This window comes from Sarcophilus harrisii, chromosome 1 (genome assembly GCF_902635505.1).
Source record: "Sarcophilus harrisii chromosome 1, mSarHar1.11, whole genome shotgun sequence".
NCBI classification, from domain to species: domain Eukaryota; kingdom Metazoa; phylum Chordata; class Mammalia; order Dasyuromorphia; family Dasyuridae; genus Sarcophilus; species Sarcophilus harrisii.
Window position 1 is genome coordinate 687,798,433 of NC_045426.1, and position 15,603 is coordinate 687,814,035.

Genomic DNA, 15,603 nt, shown 5'->3' on the forward strand with positions numbered 1-15,603 from the left:
CCAGATGAAAGAAGTCTTAAAGAGATGAAAGCTTTCCTCTTCACAGAGCAAACAAAAGCACAGGTTAGATGTCTTGAAATGTCTGCCATGTTTTGGTTGGCTTAACCAAAGCCCATGATTCTTTACTGTTTTGGAATTACTAAATTTCAATTCTCTTCATGCCCAAGAATTGTAATTAGAATTTTGATGGGATAGGATGACCAACGATGGCAGAGAATTGTGTGGCTGTAAAGTCAGAAAGGCCGGAGTTCCAACACTGCCTCAGTCACTTGCTGGCTGGAAGAGTCACTTAACCAGAAAATTTATTAATATAGGTAAGTTACACACAGCTGTCAATTTACATCTGGTACAGATATATTTAAGTATCTGTATTTGGTACAGGGTATTTAAGTCTAGACCAAAAAAGAAGGGGGAAGAGAGATTTCAAAATATAATTGGAATATAAAAAAACTATGAATAACTGAAATAAAACATTTTATTTCTTATTACAAAACTAATTTCTAGGCAATCCATTCTGAGGGAAGGGAATGGAATCATTTTTCTACAGCAAAACCACAGGAAAGAATTTGAGTAAAGAGGCCATCTGGTCCAAATTGAATCTGTAAAAAATGATCCTTTCCACCATTCAAGACCAGCCTTTGATTGAAGTAAGGCAGACCATCTCTGAATCCTGAAGGGCCCCATGAGATCTGGATGCAGCTTACATTGTCAAGGAATCTTTCTTTCTTGATAGGAAGCTGAAATCTCCTTCTTCACCACTTCCACATCACAATGCCAACTGTCCTTCCCCCCAAATGAAAGTAAATTGAGCCCTTCTCTACTAGAAATAGCAGCACCAAGGGTTTGTCAACACATAATTGTGTGTTTTTTACAAACCTAAATTGTTCTAAATGGGAATCCCGAGTCAGACTATATTTAGAGCCCAGCCAGGATGTAATATACATCCTAGAGAATTTAGGACTCCATTTGGAAACATTTGTAGATTTTTTCAAATTATCCTTTTTCTTTGGGGGAAGGAGGAAGTGACAAAGTTCAAATTGTGGATTAGCCATATATTCTTTTCTGCTTTGGAAAGATGAATTCTCCATCACTTCTCCCTGAGGCTAAAAACGAGTCTTTGTAAGATTCTGCCTGCAAAGCTCTTCATGCTTTAATAAATACTGGAAAAATTAAATATCTTCATTTATTCCCCAGGTCTTGAAAATATTCATCGAACATGGATGAGCTGTCTTCTTCCTGTTCCTTCCGGCAAAGAAACAAAAGAAAGTTTATTTAAGAAAAAATTTTTTTTTCCTTAAAATGAGGTAATAGTGGCACTTATGGGTAGGTGTCAAGTAATGATTAAAAATGGGTTACTATCTGGCAAACATTCAATGTTTTGGGGCCAAAGTAACTGAGAAAGAGAAAAATAGTTTCTTGTTGGGAGGGCCCAGGTACAGATCCTATAAATGCCAACTTATCTGGAAAAGCCTAATCTGTACAGGATTCCAGTGTAGACACAAGAGAAAGTGAGAGGGACACAAAGCAAAGACCTTTTAAGTCTTCTCTAGCTAGTTTGCTTGTGATTCACATGAAACAGGAGCAGAATAGGAGGAAGTTAAAGATAATTTTGTTTAGCTCCTTTTCCTATCTGGTGGAGTACGGCTCTGAGAACACTTGCCCCAGTCAGGCAGGATATGATAAGAACCAACAAGTGAAAAGGGTTTCTGACCCACCGAGTCAGAGCTGAAACGAGGGCATCAGTTGAAGCTGCTTAAAGAATAGATGGGCCGGATCCAAGCCTGGGCATTTGTTACCTTCAGTGACTGTCCTGTCCACTGACCTTCAAGGTCACCTAATACCATCCTCAAACCACTAGGAATGTTGTGGTAGTAAGCTTCCCTGGTGCACAAAGCTCCATTAGCCAGATCTCTTTCTTTTATAAAATAGTTTTTATCCCTGTCTTTTGTTTTCTTTTTTTGTTGAGACAATCAAGGTTAATTAACTTGCCCAGGGTCACACAGCTAGTAAATGTTTAGAGTATAGGCCAGATTTGAACTCAGGTCTTCCTGCCAGGGCCGGTGCTCTATCCATAGCACTTCCTAGCTGCCCTGTGCTTTTGAATTTATCATTGTATATATTTCCATCTACATCCTACATTCTTTCCCTCAACTCCTGGAAGATAACAAAGAATTTTTTTTAAATAATAAGAAAAAAATTTCAGTAAAACCAATTAACATACTGTAAAGAATCTGACATTATATATGATGTTCAGTCAATGGTTATGCTCACAAAGGTGACAGATACCCAGGACAGGATCTTCACTCTTGTTTTAATTCTCCTTTTACTATCTTCTCTTATTTATGTCAGAAATCTGCTTTTGTTTTTAATCCTTATCATATCTCAGTGGAGGAAAGTATTCCCAGAGCTCCAGTGAGAAAATGGCTCATCACCTTTACCTCTCACCCCATCTGCTCTGTGCTACACAAATCTAAGGACTTGACTAGATGGAGAAACCTGAAAAGCCTGGTGAATTTTGTCCACTCTCTATTCCAGTCATAACTCTCTTTGTTCTCTCTATACATCATTATCTTTTCCTTGAGTGATTTGGCAAATTAAGCTGTCAACACCTCGAGAAGGTGGGATTTTCTTCTCCATTTCTACTGATTGTTAGGCAGCTGAGCAGGCTGACACGGGCGTGCACTTCTTGTTGAAAACTGCTGCTCTTAACACCCACATACAAAAGCAACAGGGTGACATACTAGATTTCCATTCTTTTTTTCTCTAAGCCTAAGATTACAGATATCCTAATTCAAGTATGGCTGGCTCCAGGGAACTGACTCCAAAAGCAAGGAAGAAAAGCCAACATTTTCTTTTAGAACTGGAATCAAAGCTTCAGATGATTTAGAAAGGGATTAAGGAATTATCAATGACAAGTCCAATATTCATCTCAGGGTTGTAATCCCAAAGAGCAGATAATGAGACAGGTTTCCTTCTTGTCAAGGAGAAGATACCTATATACTCTAAGCCATGGGTCACTTGTTTTTGCTCACCTGTTTTACTTTGGTACAATGGAGGGGTCAAATATTGAGGAACTAACAGAAAATTACTGAGGTGAGTTTTTTTTTTTTTTTATTTTGTTTTAATATACATTGCTTCATGAATCATGTTGGGAAAGAAAAATCAGGGCAAAAGAGAAAAAACATGGGAGAGATTAAAAAAACAGAAAAAAGAAGTGAACATAGTATGTATTGATTTCCTTAGATCTTTTTTTCTGGATGGAGATGGCATATTCTGTCCAAAGTCTATTGGGATTGTTTGGATCACTGAACCACTGAGAAATGCCATGTCTTTCACAGTTGATCATCACACAATCTTGCTGTTATTGTGTACAAGGTATCCCTGGTTCTGCTTGTTTCTTTCCAGGTCTTTCTAAAATCAGCTTGTTCATCATTTTTTATAGAATGATAATATTGTTACCTTCATATACCAGGGGTGAGGTTGGTTTTTTTCTTTTTCCAATCAATTAACCATTTTTGCAAAATATCACCCAAGCTCCCAAATTACCTTTGGTTCTTTAAACTCCAAGTCTTCTCCATACTGAATGGTGAAGTCAATATGCTGTAGGACAATGTTCATGCTTTCTTCATCTGATTGGTCATAGGGCAAAAACCGGACCATACTGTAGTCGTCGATCTGCAAAGCAGAGACCCATCTTTGAAAAGAACAATGGTCGACTTTTATAGGGGACTGTAGAATTACAATCTCCTTTAAGCCAATGCTTGCCACTGATACTGGCACTCAATAGGAGCTTAATAAATGTTGACTGACTGGAATCTATGGACCCTTTTTCAGAATAATATTTTTGAATTAATAAAATGTAAATACATAGGATCACAAGGAAATCAATTATACTAAAATATAGTTGTCAAAATACCAAAAAATCCAAGTTCACTGACCCCATGTTAAGAACCCCATCCTGAGGGAAATTCCCTGGGCAGTGCCTAGATGGGGGTTTGCCTCTGAAGTAACCCTAAGTTCATGAGTTTCAGGACCAATCAACAAGTATTTGTTAAATTTGCTATCAAGCACAGTATAGTGGATAGAGTACTGAACTTGGCCTTTGTATATAACCAGACAAGAAAATCGTCCAAATCTTACCCTAAAACTTTATTAGTTATGTGATCCTGGTTAAGGAACTTGGCTTTCTGAGGTTCCTCATGTGTCAGATGAGCTCATTAGAACTGATCTCTCCCAGATCTAACTGGAGGAACCTCAGGTCATTACAAAGCTTTGGTATAAAAGAGAAATCAATAAAAATGTAATAGTCCTGGTTCCCAAAAGGCCTCAGTCCTATTGATAGAAACAACATGTACTTGAATAGGCACAGACAAATTTACACTAAGTAATATTATGGGGTTTGGGGGTGGGGAGAGAGGGATAAGTGGAGAAGCCTCGAGTAGGAATGGCTCCTGAGCCCTGGTCACTAGGCCCCGCAGGACAACAAACAGAGCAGCAATGGAGATACCCATGATGCCCTCACACACACAAGGAAAACTGCCTGTCTGCTTTCATTGCATTACAACATGTGTTACAAATTACATTTCCAGGTCAATGTATAAAAATAATTTGAAAGCTTACCAATCCACAGATGGCATTAGTCAACTTTTGGAATTTTTTGCTTCTTAATATACCTGTAGAATCCTCTATCAAAGAATACATGTCAGGATCAAGGAACCTTAAAAAGAGAAGAAGAGAGCTCCATGAATAATTCAGATATCACCTGGGTTTTTCCAAGGTTCATGGATTCTGAGCTGGAAAGGAATTCAGAGGGAAAACCGGGGCCCCTAAGGGGAAGTGATTTAGATTTGTAGATATAGAATAGGAAAAGTGTTTGGATGTCTGCTCTAACATCTCACTTGAGAGATGAGGAAACTGCAGCCCTCACAAGGGCAGATGGATTTAAGTATTCTTGACACTGAGGACAAAAGCCGTCATGGAAGAACTCACTTTTCTATTTCCTTCTTTGCTTTCTTACTCAGCAAGTCCATCTTGGTCATAATATTAATCTGTGGGATTTCCAGAGATACCATTGCGCTGAGGGCTGCCATGACCCCGGAGATAAACTGTAGGAGGAAGGACAAGGAAAGGTTGAATGCAGAGCTTTCTTTAGTTTGGTTCCATGGTAACTGCAAAGCATGAGGGCCTTCGGCTCCTGAATTGCTAAAGCTGAAAAGAAAGAATCACCTGGTCAGTCACCACTTGGTCACTGGGAAAGTCTGAACTTATGTTCACTTGGGAAGCAGACTATGACCCTGCCCCCTTCCCTTATTAAGGAAAATACTGGGATATGATGACTGCATCCTGCTCTGAAATGGGTTACTAAGTTACAACTGTTGTTTAAGCAAATCAAAATCTCAAACCTAAACTTTGATATTGACTGTGAAAAGATGCCTTTGTCTCTTGAACCCCATAAACTGTCAGCAAAAATTGGCTTGGGTCAGAGGCCTTCCAAAAGCAGATCTCTCTCCCTCTCTGTTTCTATCTTCCTTCCCCTTCTGGCTTCCTCTCTTTCCTCCATCTCTTTCCCTCTTTTTTCTTTGCCCTCCCTCCCTTAGCATAAATCCTTGGATTTTGCTCATTAGCAAATCCTCCTCAGACAGAGGTGCCAAATGAGCGGGGTGCTGCCCCAGGCCGGTGCTATGAGACCCAGCATTGGGCCTGGGAGAGGGAAAGCTCAGGAAGCCAGCATGCCCTCCCACCCCCTGGAGCAGCTTGTAAATCACAAGCCCGTCAGACTGATGACTCCTGGGGGTGGGGGGGAAAGGTTTCTTGGAGGCTGCCGCTAGGCTGCCGCTCTTGGGGCAAGGAAGTTCGGAGTCCTAAGATGAGGAGGGAGGTGTTTCAGGAGGAGGGCAGGACGGGAGATGGAGATGGAACGTTTGGCTCTGGCAAACAGCCACCATTCTAAGTCCAGAACCGTTACTGACCACTTCTCTCATGAACCCTTTCCCAAGGCTTGCCACTGAGAAGTTCTCCTAAGAGAAACCCTGAAGCACTAGAGAAAGCCGGCTGTTATGGAAGGGGGCCCCCAGTGGGCCAGGGGCTGCCAGCTGGAGAGGAAGACGGGCAGGGGGGCTGTTCCGGAGGCTCCCAGGTCAAGGGGCAGGTCGGGTCCTACCCTCGTACCTAGGACTGTGCTCCAGCCTCCCCCTACCTCGCCTGGGCTGTGCCCTGTGCCCAGAGAGCCCCCTTTCCTCTCTCCCAGGCTTAGGCTCCTCAGTTGCTGCCCCACCCCACGTGCTTTGTCAGAGGCCACTCATCTGATAGACTTGAGGGAACCGGGGCGGTGCCGGCGGCCTCCTCTCCCCTCACTAGCGGAGCCAGAACGAACCGGATCTGACTTCAAGCTTAGGGCTCCCTCTAAGGGCCCGAGGAGGCCCATCCGGCTCCCCTCGTGGCCGGCCTTTTCCGTTGCAGCGTATTTGGGGTATTTATGAAATCCTTGCCATTGCGAGGCGTCGGGGATCCCCAAGTCTAAGGAACTTCCCTTCTACCCACAATTACAGGGATAATTACGTGCAAGGGAGGGGGAGGCAGAAGAAATGGGCCGTTATTAAGAGCCAATTATGCGCTAAGTGTTTTAAGAGAGCAGCCTGTCTGATTGTTTTGTCTCCCTGGAGGGAAGGTGATGACTACACCTGCAGGAGGTACCTGGAGAAAAGGGGGAGAGAAAAGCCTTGTAGGCGAGGGAGATCCGGGCCATGGAAGAGCAGGCTTAGGCCCGTCTGGCTGGAACACAGGCTGGGTGAAGGGGGGGCTACTAGTCTCCCTCGCACAGCCCCCACCCCCCAAACGGCTCTATACAGCTGTATTATATATTCTCATATATATAGTGTCTCCATCCATCAGCACTCCCACAGAATATATCAGCCCTATTTCCCTCTGATTGGGTTTCCATCTGCTTTCATCACAAACCTGTTAGTCAACAAGCATTTATCAGGCACTTGCTATATATCATATGGGCACTTCGATGGTACAATGGTTAGAGCCCTGGCCCAGAATCAGGAAGACATCTTCCCAAGTTCAAATCTGGCCTCAGACACTCACTTCCTGGATGACCCTGAGCAGCTCACTTCACTCTGTTGCCTCAGTTTCCTCATCTGTAAAATGAACTGGAAAAGGAAATGGGCTAAACACTGCAGCATCTTGCTAAGAAGACCCCAAGATCCTGAGAGTCAGATGCAATACACACAAGTGAACAACAAAAATACGCCACACGTGGTGCTAAAGGGGGATACAATGAGAAGCAAAAGCCCATAGGAGTTTTAAACCTTGCCAGTGGGAAGCGTGTGCATTTGCAGACGAGAGCCCACACACGCCAGGACACCCACACCCACAAGTCACCATGATGAGGAGCCTGTGATTTCACCTGTCTGGGAGCTCCTGGGATGGGAGGTTCCTTCCCTGGGGCAGATTACGCCCCATCCACAAGTTACTGCCTCGGAGAGCAGCCTGCTCCTCCGAGGCTGAAGGGTTTGCAGCTGGTGAAGGGCCACAGGGAGGATCTGGACCCAGGTGCCGCCGACTCCAGGTCCAACATTCCACCCTCCGTGCTGGCGCCTCTGGCCTGCACCCACATCTGCAAGAAACTCCGGTCTCCTACCTTGAACGACTCCACCATAAACTGAGAGTCCACCAGAAAGACCCCACAGACGCGGAACTCCCACTGCTGCAGGCGCTCCACCAGCTGCTTCATCACTGGCAGGTGAGTGTAGAGCTCGATCTGGCCTGCGCGGAGAACACGACAGCCATGAGTGCCCCAGGAAGAAGCTGGAAGAATGAGGCTCAGGGCATGGCACGACATGTGTACGGCAGGAAGGTGACCCAGAGTGACAGATCACAGACCTGCCCTCAAAGAGCTTTCCTTCTACTGGGATTAAAGACAAAAACATTCTAGAAGGTGAAAGATGTTCTAAGACGTTCCCTCTGCACCTCCTCAAGTCCTGTATTTGGTCTTAAGATCAGACCTTTAAAAATACCAGTCTAGCACTGATCAGTCGATCAGCATTTCTGAAGTCCCTGCTATGGACCGGCACATAAAGACAAAAAAGCAAGGTCCGCTTTGCTTCAGGTTGCAATCTAAAAGGATCAGAGGCTCTGGAGTCAGGGGGTGACCTTGGGTCACTTAACCTGCCTGGACCTCAAATTCCTCACCAATGACCTCTGGGGGCCTTCCAGCTTTAACTGTAATCCTGTGATTTAGCCAGGGGCATATAAGGAATATCTTGTACACATTAACATGTGTATGTACATGTATGTCTATGTCAATATATACATACATATACATATGTAAATATCTGTATGTATATGTATATATTTCTCTATCTATCTAGCTATCTGTTGTTGCTCGGTTGTTACAGTTACGGCTCACTGTGACCTCAGTTAAGGTTTTCTTGGCAAGGATACAGGGCTGGATTGCCATTTCCTTCTTCACCTCATTTTACAGATGAGGAAACTGAGGCAAAGAGGATAAAGTGACTTGCCCAGGGTCACCCAGCTAGGAAGTATCTGAGGCCAGATGTGAATTCAGGACCACGAGTCTCCCTGACTCCAATCTCGCTGCTCTATCTACTGCAGATGTGCTCCAATCCCACAAAGGCCCAAGGCCCCTGATGACTATGTCCAAATCCAAAAGGTATGAATAATGAACAAGATCAAATAAAGGTGCTAAAATGCAGACACATCTGATCCCAGTGGGATTCCTGAGACTTAGCAGAATGAAAGCCATTCGTGGAACGAGCACATTCTGCCATTCAATAAACACCGAGCCATTCCTCCCCCACAACCTGTAGCCCCATCCTGAGGATTTTCTCCCCTCCTTTCCTCTGCCTGCCCCACCCCCACTCCCCTGGACTCCCCAGGATGTTGGCTGGGCTCCTGCCCCAAGACTTTCCTTCCTTCAGGCTATTTCCCACTCTGCTATCAAAGTGCTCTCTTAAAGCACCAATCCAACCCCATCATGACCTGATCCTCAATCAGCTCCAAGACTCCCTGTTACCTTTAGGATCAGGTACAAAATCCTCAGCTTGACTTTTAAAGCCCTTTCCTTTCCCTAAAATCCCACCTTTTCCCAAAAGCCTTTCCTGCTACCCCTTCTTCTTCACTCTAGATCACCTCCCATTTAGCACAAATTTTTCTTGTCCATATGTAGCCCTTTGCGCACTCTCTCTCCTGCTGAATGGGAGAACCTTGAGAACAGAATATGCCCTTGGCTTTCCTTGTATGCCTTGGGTTCAGAGTTGGGGATGGGAATGGGCTGCCTTGGAAGGGACCCCTCAGCCATTATGCAACCATGGTACTCTTTCAGTAAGAGTTGGACTGAACGGCTTCTCAAATCCCCTTCCACCGAGGTGCTAGGAAAATCCAGGAGGAGGAAAAGAGTGAGCTAATACTATGTCCCAGGGCGCCGGAGGACAGAGAAAATTCTTCCTTTTTAGTGACTCGCTCAGGGTCACAGTTAGCCCCAGGGCGAATGCCCCATTCACTGTCCCCTGTTGTGGACTGACTGACAGGACTGTAGATCTAGCACAGGAAGGGCGGCCAGAGGCAATAAGCATTAGAAGCATGTTCTGGACCAGGACGCACTGACTCCCAGGCCAGTGTCCGTCCTCTCTGGCCCGTGGCCTTCGGGGTCGGCAGAGTCCAGGCCCTTTCCCACCTCCCCAACAACTCCCGAAGGAGGATGCACTTGCCTGGGCAGTCAAAGAGGATGTAGTCATCTTCCACATGCCCGAGACAGCTCTCCAGCCAGTCGAAGTTATTGGCAAAGTACTCCATGCAGAAGACCAAGCCGCCGTTGGGGCCAAACCTCAGGGAGTCATCCTCCATGACGTCGTCCACCTCAATCAGCTCCCGGATGTCTGGAAGGACAAAGCCCACAGTGCTCAGGGTGAGCTGGGAGGATGAAGATGGTCCAGACTTGGGATTCCACTGGTAAGAATCCTTCCCCCAGGAAGCTCTGGCAATACACTCATCAAGTCACAGCATTCAAATTCGTTAGGAATCAAGGAAAGTGGTCACATTATACAGATTCATACTCGATATCTCCACTGGGCTGGAACCAATGACTACATCTCACGTAACTGTTTTTGACTGGTGTGAATCGGAATGAAAGGTAATTAGGGGCTGGGGGCTACAGTCACAGAGCCGGTGGCTGCCAATCCCTGGTGTGCCTGCCCCCCCGGGCTGGCTCTCCAGCCATCTGCCAGACCACCTTTATACAACACAAGGAAACTGAGGAAAGCGAGGACTCTGGGGATCGGATGTAGTAGCTCAGTCTCTGTGAAGAGCAGCATGATGAGCTGGGAGGGAAAGAGGGGCTGGGAGAGCACTCCCATGTGAGGAACATCTTGTGCAGAGGCATGGAGATGGGAGAAGGCATACCAAAGGGCGGGCGCTCCAGTCTGGCTGCTCATGAAGGGGAATTGAGCAGCTTAACAGAGCAAGGCAAAAACATGGCTGGGCCAGGCCGTGGGAAGGCTGCTCTGTGGAGGACCAGCTGGGGGGGAGGATGCCAACGGGAGACCAGGTAGGAGGTGCCAGGCAGGACTGAGAGGGCAACAATGTGAGTGAGGAAGGGGTTGTTTCAGAGGATGCTGTGGGCAGAGGCTACAGCCTTGGACGGGAGGAGTGGAGGAAGAGTGAAAAGCTGCAGGACATTCATACCTTGTGGGGAGGATGGGGAGGGTCCCAGGCTGCTACTTAGTTTATAAAATCTGCAAACGGGGCAGGTGGGCCTGGAACTTTGATGAGTGGCAAGAGGGGGCGGAGAGGCAGAGATGGAAGAGAAGAGGGACAAGATGAGCAAGGGCAGAGGGCATTCAGAGCCCTGGGCAGCAGGGGCCCGTGCAGATGGACGGGTTCTCGGGGCTGGAACGGAGCTCCAAGTTTCACTTTCCTAGGGTTTGGAGGGAACAGACTAACTTGTTTGCACCACCTTGAGGCCAGCTCGTGAGCCTATCCATCCAAGTGACCTCAAAGTTGTCGGTAAAACTGTCAGCAGCGCCTTGGGGTCGGCAGTATCCTGGGCCCAGGGAAGGTCCAGAGCATGCATTTCGCAGCCCCCGAAGGCAGAGCCTGGTGGCTGAGTCAGCCAGTGCCCACTACCTACGGATGTGGCTTCTGGCAGCTTTGGGACGTCTGTACATGAGGTCCCCTCTGTGATCTCACTTCTTGCCACATGCCCTGTCATATTGGCTACTTTTAACCTTAGCAGGGCACCAGAGGGATGGAGGACCAGAACAAGCTACAATTCTAATCTGAATGGAAGAGAGAAGTTTGAAAGAACAGCAGGTGAGTAAGTAATGCCAGAGATAAAGGGGAAGCAACGGAAAAAAAAATCAGGATTGCAAGTCCGAGCAATCACAGGAGGACAAAGCCCAGCTCAGCCAGATCTTGACCCTGGTGACTGGTACACAGGCCACAAGTACTCCAGCTGCCTTGGGCCCAGGTTTCCTGGAGAGCTTAAAAGCTGGAGGATCCTGCCAAGGTCTGCTTGACCCATGAGGAAAGGGAAGCTCCCAGAATGAAGTGGCTGATCCGCTGAGTTTCGAATCTAGGTTTTTAGCCTCTAAATCTGGGCCTCTTTCCATTGTAAAGCCAATTTTATTGATCATATTAAAAAGCAACTCTTCTATACCTCAGCTGTGTTGGCTGGCATTTGTTTTAATATAAAATATAAATAAATGGTGGACTTTGTCAATGGCCTTTCCTGCGTAATGTCCAGTGCTTGGGGTGGTTTTGATCTTAACAGGTTTGATTACATTAGCTGTTTTCCTGTGGCTGAACTATTCTCATACTCCTGGTACAAATCCAACTTGGCCAAAGTGGATACATTTTGGGGGTTCCCTTGGTATATGACTCACCCCTCGATCCCCTGGCCTCCTTAGGAAGCTCTTGGCATGTATGACCAAAACAGGGGGTGATCAGAGAAGCAGCTTGGACTAGGGGACCATGGAAGTCCTGCTACTTTCAAAGATCCCCCCAGAAAGGTGGATCCTCCAAGGAGGATGATGGAAGAATAAGGCTTGACATCCCCCAGGAGACGAAACCGTGGAAGGGCTGGGAGTCGGCCAGTGGAACGTGCACCCACAGATCCAAACCAGGTGCCAAAAGTAATGGGAGACAGAGCTAGCAGACCCCAGTGGTGTAGACACTCATCTATGCTCTGACCATCTCGTATCTGCTTCTCTCCCTTTGCCTGGAGGTCAGGGACCACTCAGTTTTTGTCTTTTATCCCCGGCATCAGCAGTGGCTAGCATACAGTAGTCACTTACTAAATGCCTGTGCAACTGAAGGGAACTAGTTATTATCTGCACATAGTAGGGGCCTAAGAAATGGTTCCTGAAGTCCCCTGGATGTTAACTTGAGGCAGACTTCAGACTGGGGACCAAGGGAGAAATGAGCTTGTTCCTTCCAGGAGGATGCAAACTCCTTAGGGGTAGGACCTGTGTTTGCTTCTTCCTCCTTCCCCTACTGCACGCCTTTGGTGCTTCCTCCCCAACGGATTGGGCGCTGGTTGTGGCCGGGGTCGGAGGGAAGGGCAGCGGGGGAGCCAGGCTATTGGAAGGGGGAGAGCAGGCTGCTTACCTGCCATCACAGGGTAGCTGAAGTGCTCGGCTGCAGGATCCAGGTTCATCACTTGGACGGAGCGGTTCAGGGTCTCACAGTGCTGGACCATGGTATGGCAGTATGTGCTCTGTAACGACAGGAAAGCTGCAGCTGGGGGGCAGACGGGACCACAGGGCTGTGTCCTCATAGGATATTATCCCACCCAGTGGGACAGGGCCAGAGAGGAGGGTCCAAAAGGGAAGGGGGCAGATGGAGAGGGGGATAAGGAAAACAGTGGCAGACTGATGGGAAGGGGCAGGCAGACAGACAGAAGAGGCAGATTGACACGGGGATGGGACAACAGACAGAAGGGGGCAGAGAGATGGGAAGGAAGTGGATGGAGAGGGGAATAAGGAAAACAGAGTGGCAGGCAGATGGGGCAGGGGCAGACAGACGGTCAGGGCTGACAGATGGGACAGGGGCAGATAAACAGGGTCAGACAGGATGGAGACAGACAATTGGGAGGGCTCATAGATCAGTGAGAACTTCTTTCTATTCTGTCTTTGAGCTTCCAAATGGACAAGAAATGCTGCAAAAGTGACATGGACAAAAGATACTACAAAGGGTCTTTAATGGACATTCCCCTGGCAAAGGGCCAGGAGATAGAAACTGAAGGACAGGAAGGGGGCTGCTTTGGCTCGTGTACAGAGAGTGTGTGAAATAGGCAAGAGATGCTGTAAAGGTGAAATGGACAAGAAATGCTGCAAAGATGAAATAGACAAAAGATACTACAAAGATGAAATGTACAAGAAATTCTGCAAAGGCAGAATGGAGAAAAGATGCTATAAAGGTGAAATCAGCAAACTATGGCAACAGATTAGATATAATGGGGTGAGAGAGTCCAGGATGACTCAACCCAAGTTTTCTGGCTTTGAATCCAAGAAGCAGTATTAACATTCACTCTTTTATATCTGACTCTATGACTCCTCTGTTTTAATTAGGCCACACTTAAGATAACCCCCTGGAGCCACTGCAGATATTAGAAGCATATTAGAAGATATTAGATATTAGAAGATATTAGAAGTTATGAAAGACTGAATGATTCAATCCTACAGCCATCATGTTATAGAGATAACTCTCAACTAATATGATCCTAGTTCTGGAGATGAAAGGGACCTCAAAGGCTAACTGGTTCAACTTCATCTTAGAGATCTGGGCATATGAACTGGTAAGGACCTTTAGGGTCCGGCTTTATCATTTCTACAAAGGAAGAAATTGTGGCTCAGAAAGGGGTATATGAAAAGCCCAAGTTCAAACTGGCTGCAATGTAGTAAAAGAGAGAACTAGATTAGAAGTCAGAAGACCCTAGGTTCAAATCCTGGCCCATGGCTTGGCAAAGTCACTTAATTATCCTAGGCCTCAGTTTCCTTTTGTGTAAAATTAAAGGATTAGATTAATTCATCTCTAAAGTCACTTCCAGCCCTAAATCTATGATGCTACAAGTTTAGCATGAAAAATCTTTTTTATTTAATAACTTTTTATTGACAGAACCCATGCCAGGGTAATTTTTTAGAACATTATCCCTTGCACTCACTTCTATTCCAATTTCCCCCCTCCCCCCACCCCCAGATGGCAAGCAGTCCTATACATGTTAAATAGGTTGCAGTATATTCTAGATACAATATATGTGTGCAGAACCCAACAGTTGTCTTGTTGCACAGGGAGAACTGGATTCAGATGGTAGAAATAACCCAGGAAGAAAAACAAAAAAGTATGAAAAATCTTTAGGTGATGGCAACTAGTTAGTCAATTAGTGTAGTCAGGCACTACACAACACAAACACAACTGTGTGTTTCCTTTCCCCTCTAAAAAACCTCCCACAAATTTTATTAAATTGAAAAGACCCCTATTACAGGGGTTTCTGATGTTTTAAGATTTGCCATCCATGGCATCGTCTCATTTAAACTACAGAAAACCCCTAAGATCCCTATTAAGAGTCCAATTTTACAACAGAAGAAAAGTGTGAACTACCCACAATCACATAGCTAGATTATCTATATTGGACTGATATTGGCTCCTATAAGGTCAAGCCCTCCTTTGATATCTCTAGGATCTGGGGCAGTGTTAGTCATTTCTCTTCCTTTCAGGTTGCATTCCTGGCGCTAAGAACAGTGCCTGTTATACACTAGGAGCTTAATAAATGTTAATTGGTATTAACTTGGTTAGCGGTGGAGTGGAGCTGGACCTCCCAGGGTGGTTGCCTCCATCTCGGCAGATGCCAATTTTTCTTGGCAGCCTTTGAGAGGTGACTGGGTCAGGGCGCCACAGCCAGCCTGTGCCAGAGAGCAGACTCGACGTCGTCGCACCCTCAAGGCCGGCTGTTCCACCCTGCCCCTACTAAATGCCGCGTACAGCAGGCGCCTAATGAATGCTCGCTGAAGTCAAGTCCTCTAAAGTTCATATTTGCATTCCCAGGAGGCTAAGGAGGCAGCTCCTGAACCAGTCCTTGCCCCGAGATCCCCGGCATCCCCCCCGGAGTCTGGGGGCGGTTGTAGAACCCAGTGTCTGTGGATTGTGTCCCATGGGGATACGCTCCAGCCACCCTGGGGTCGCCGGGAGCCTTAAAGTCTCCGTCCCGTTTCCGACACCTCCTGCCGATACTGACCTTTCCGCTGCCGGCGGGGCCCATCACCAGCTGCGCGTACCGAGGCATTTTGATCCTCGTGGGTCCCCGCCGAGACTGACGGAGTCAGAGAGGAAGCAGCGCGCCAAGAGCGTCCCGGCAACTTCAGAGTGCGCCCAGTCCGCGACTCAACTTCCGGGAGGGGTGGGAGGGCCAATCGAAAGCGAGGGCCCGCCTTGTGTCCCTGCCCTGTTCTATCATCCACAGCCACGCCTCCTGCTACGGGTCTTCAGGAGGGTCATGCTTCCTAAAGAGAAAAGAACTACATTGAGGTCAATTTGGGTTCGCCTAGTGGCAGCCCAGGCACGCAGGCGCAGAATGGTCGCGGC

At 46.7% G+C, this 15,603-nt stretch overlaps 1 protein-coding gene across 1 annotated transcript; it reads right to left on the reverse strand.

Annotated features, from left to right (window-relative positions):
* Window positions 1–457: 457 nt before the first annotated feature.
* Window positions 458–15,548, reverse strand: GPN3 (GPN-loop GTPase 3). Its single transcript, XM_003761021.4, has 8 exons — window positions 15,257–15,548; window positions 12,631–12,739; window positions 9,735–9,902; window positions 7,646–7,770; window positions 4,990–5,105; window positions 4,621–4,717; window positions 3,547–3,675; window positions 458–1,242 (listed from the first exon to the last, which is right to left on the reverse strand). Exons 1-8 carry the CDS (start codon window positions 15,302–15,304, stop codon window positions 1,180–1,182), a joined length of 855 nt encoding a protein of 284 aa, XP_003761069.1. The 5' UTR covers window positions 15,305–15,548; the 3' UTR covers window positions 458–1,179.
* Between the last annotated feature and the right edge of the window lie 55 nt (window positions 15,549–15,603).

Bases quoted from the DNA above. Each gene is read 5' to 3' on its own strand.
- GPN3 (XM_003761021.4), bottom strand. From the start codon at position 15,304: ATGCCTCGGTACGCGCAGCTGGTGATGGGCCCCGCCGGCAGCGGAAAG. The intron at 7,771-9,734 runs GCAAGTGCATCC...TTCTCCGCGCAG, and splicing joins CATCCTCTTTGACTGCCCAG to GCCAGATCGAGCTCTACACT. The intron at 1,243-3,546 runs GTAATTTGGGAG...CTTTGCCGGAAG, and splicing joins TGGAGTTTAAAGAACCAAAG to GAACAGGAAGAAGACAGCTC.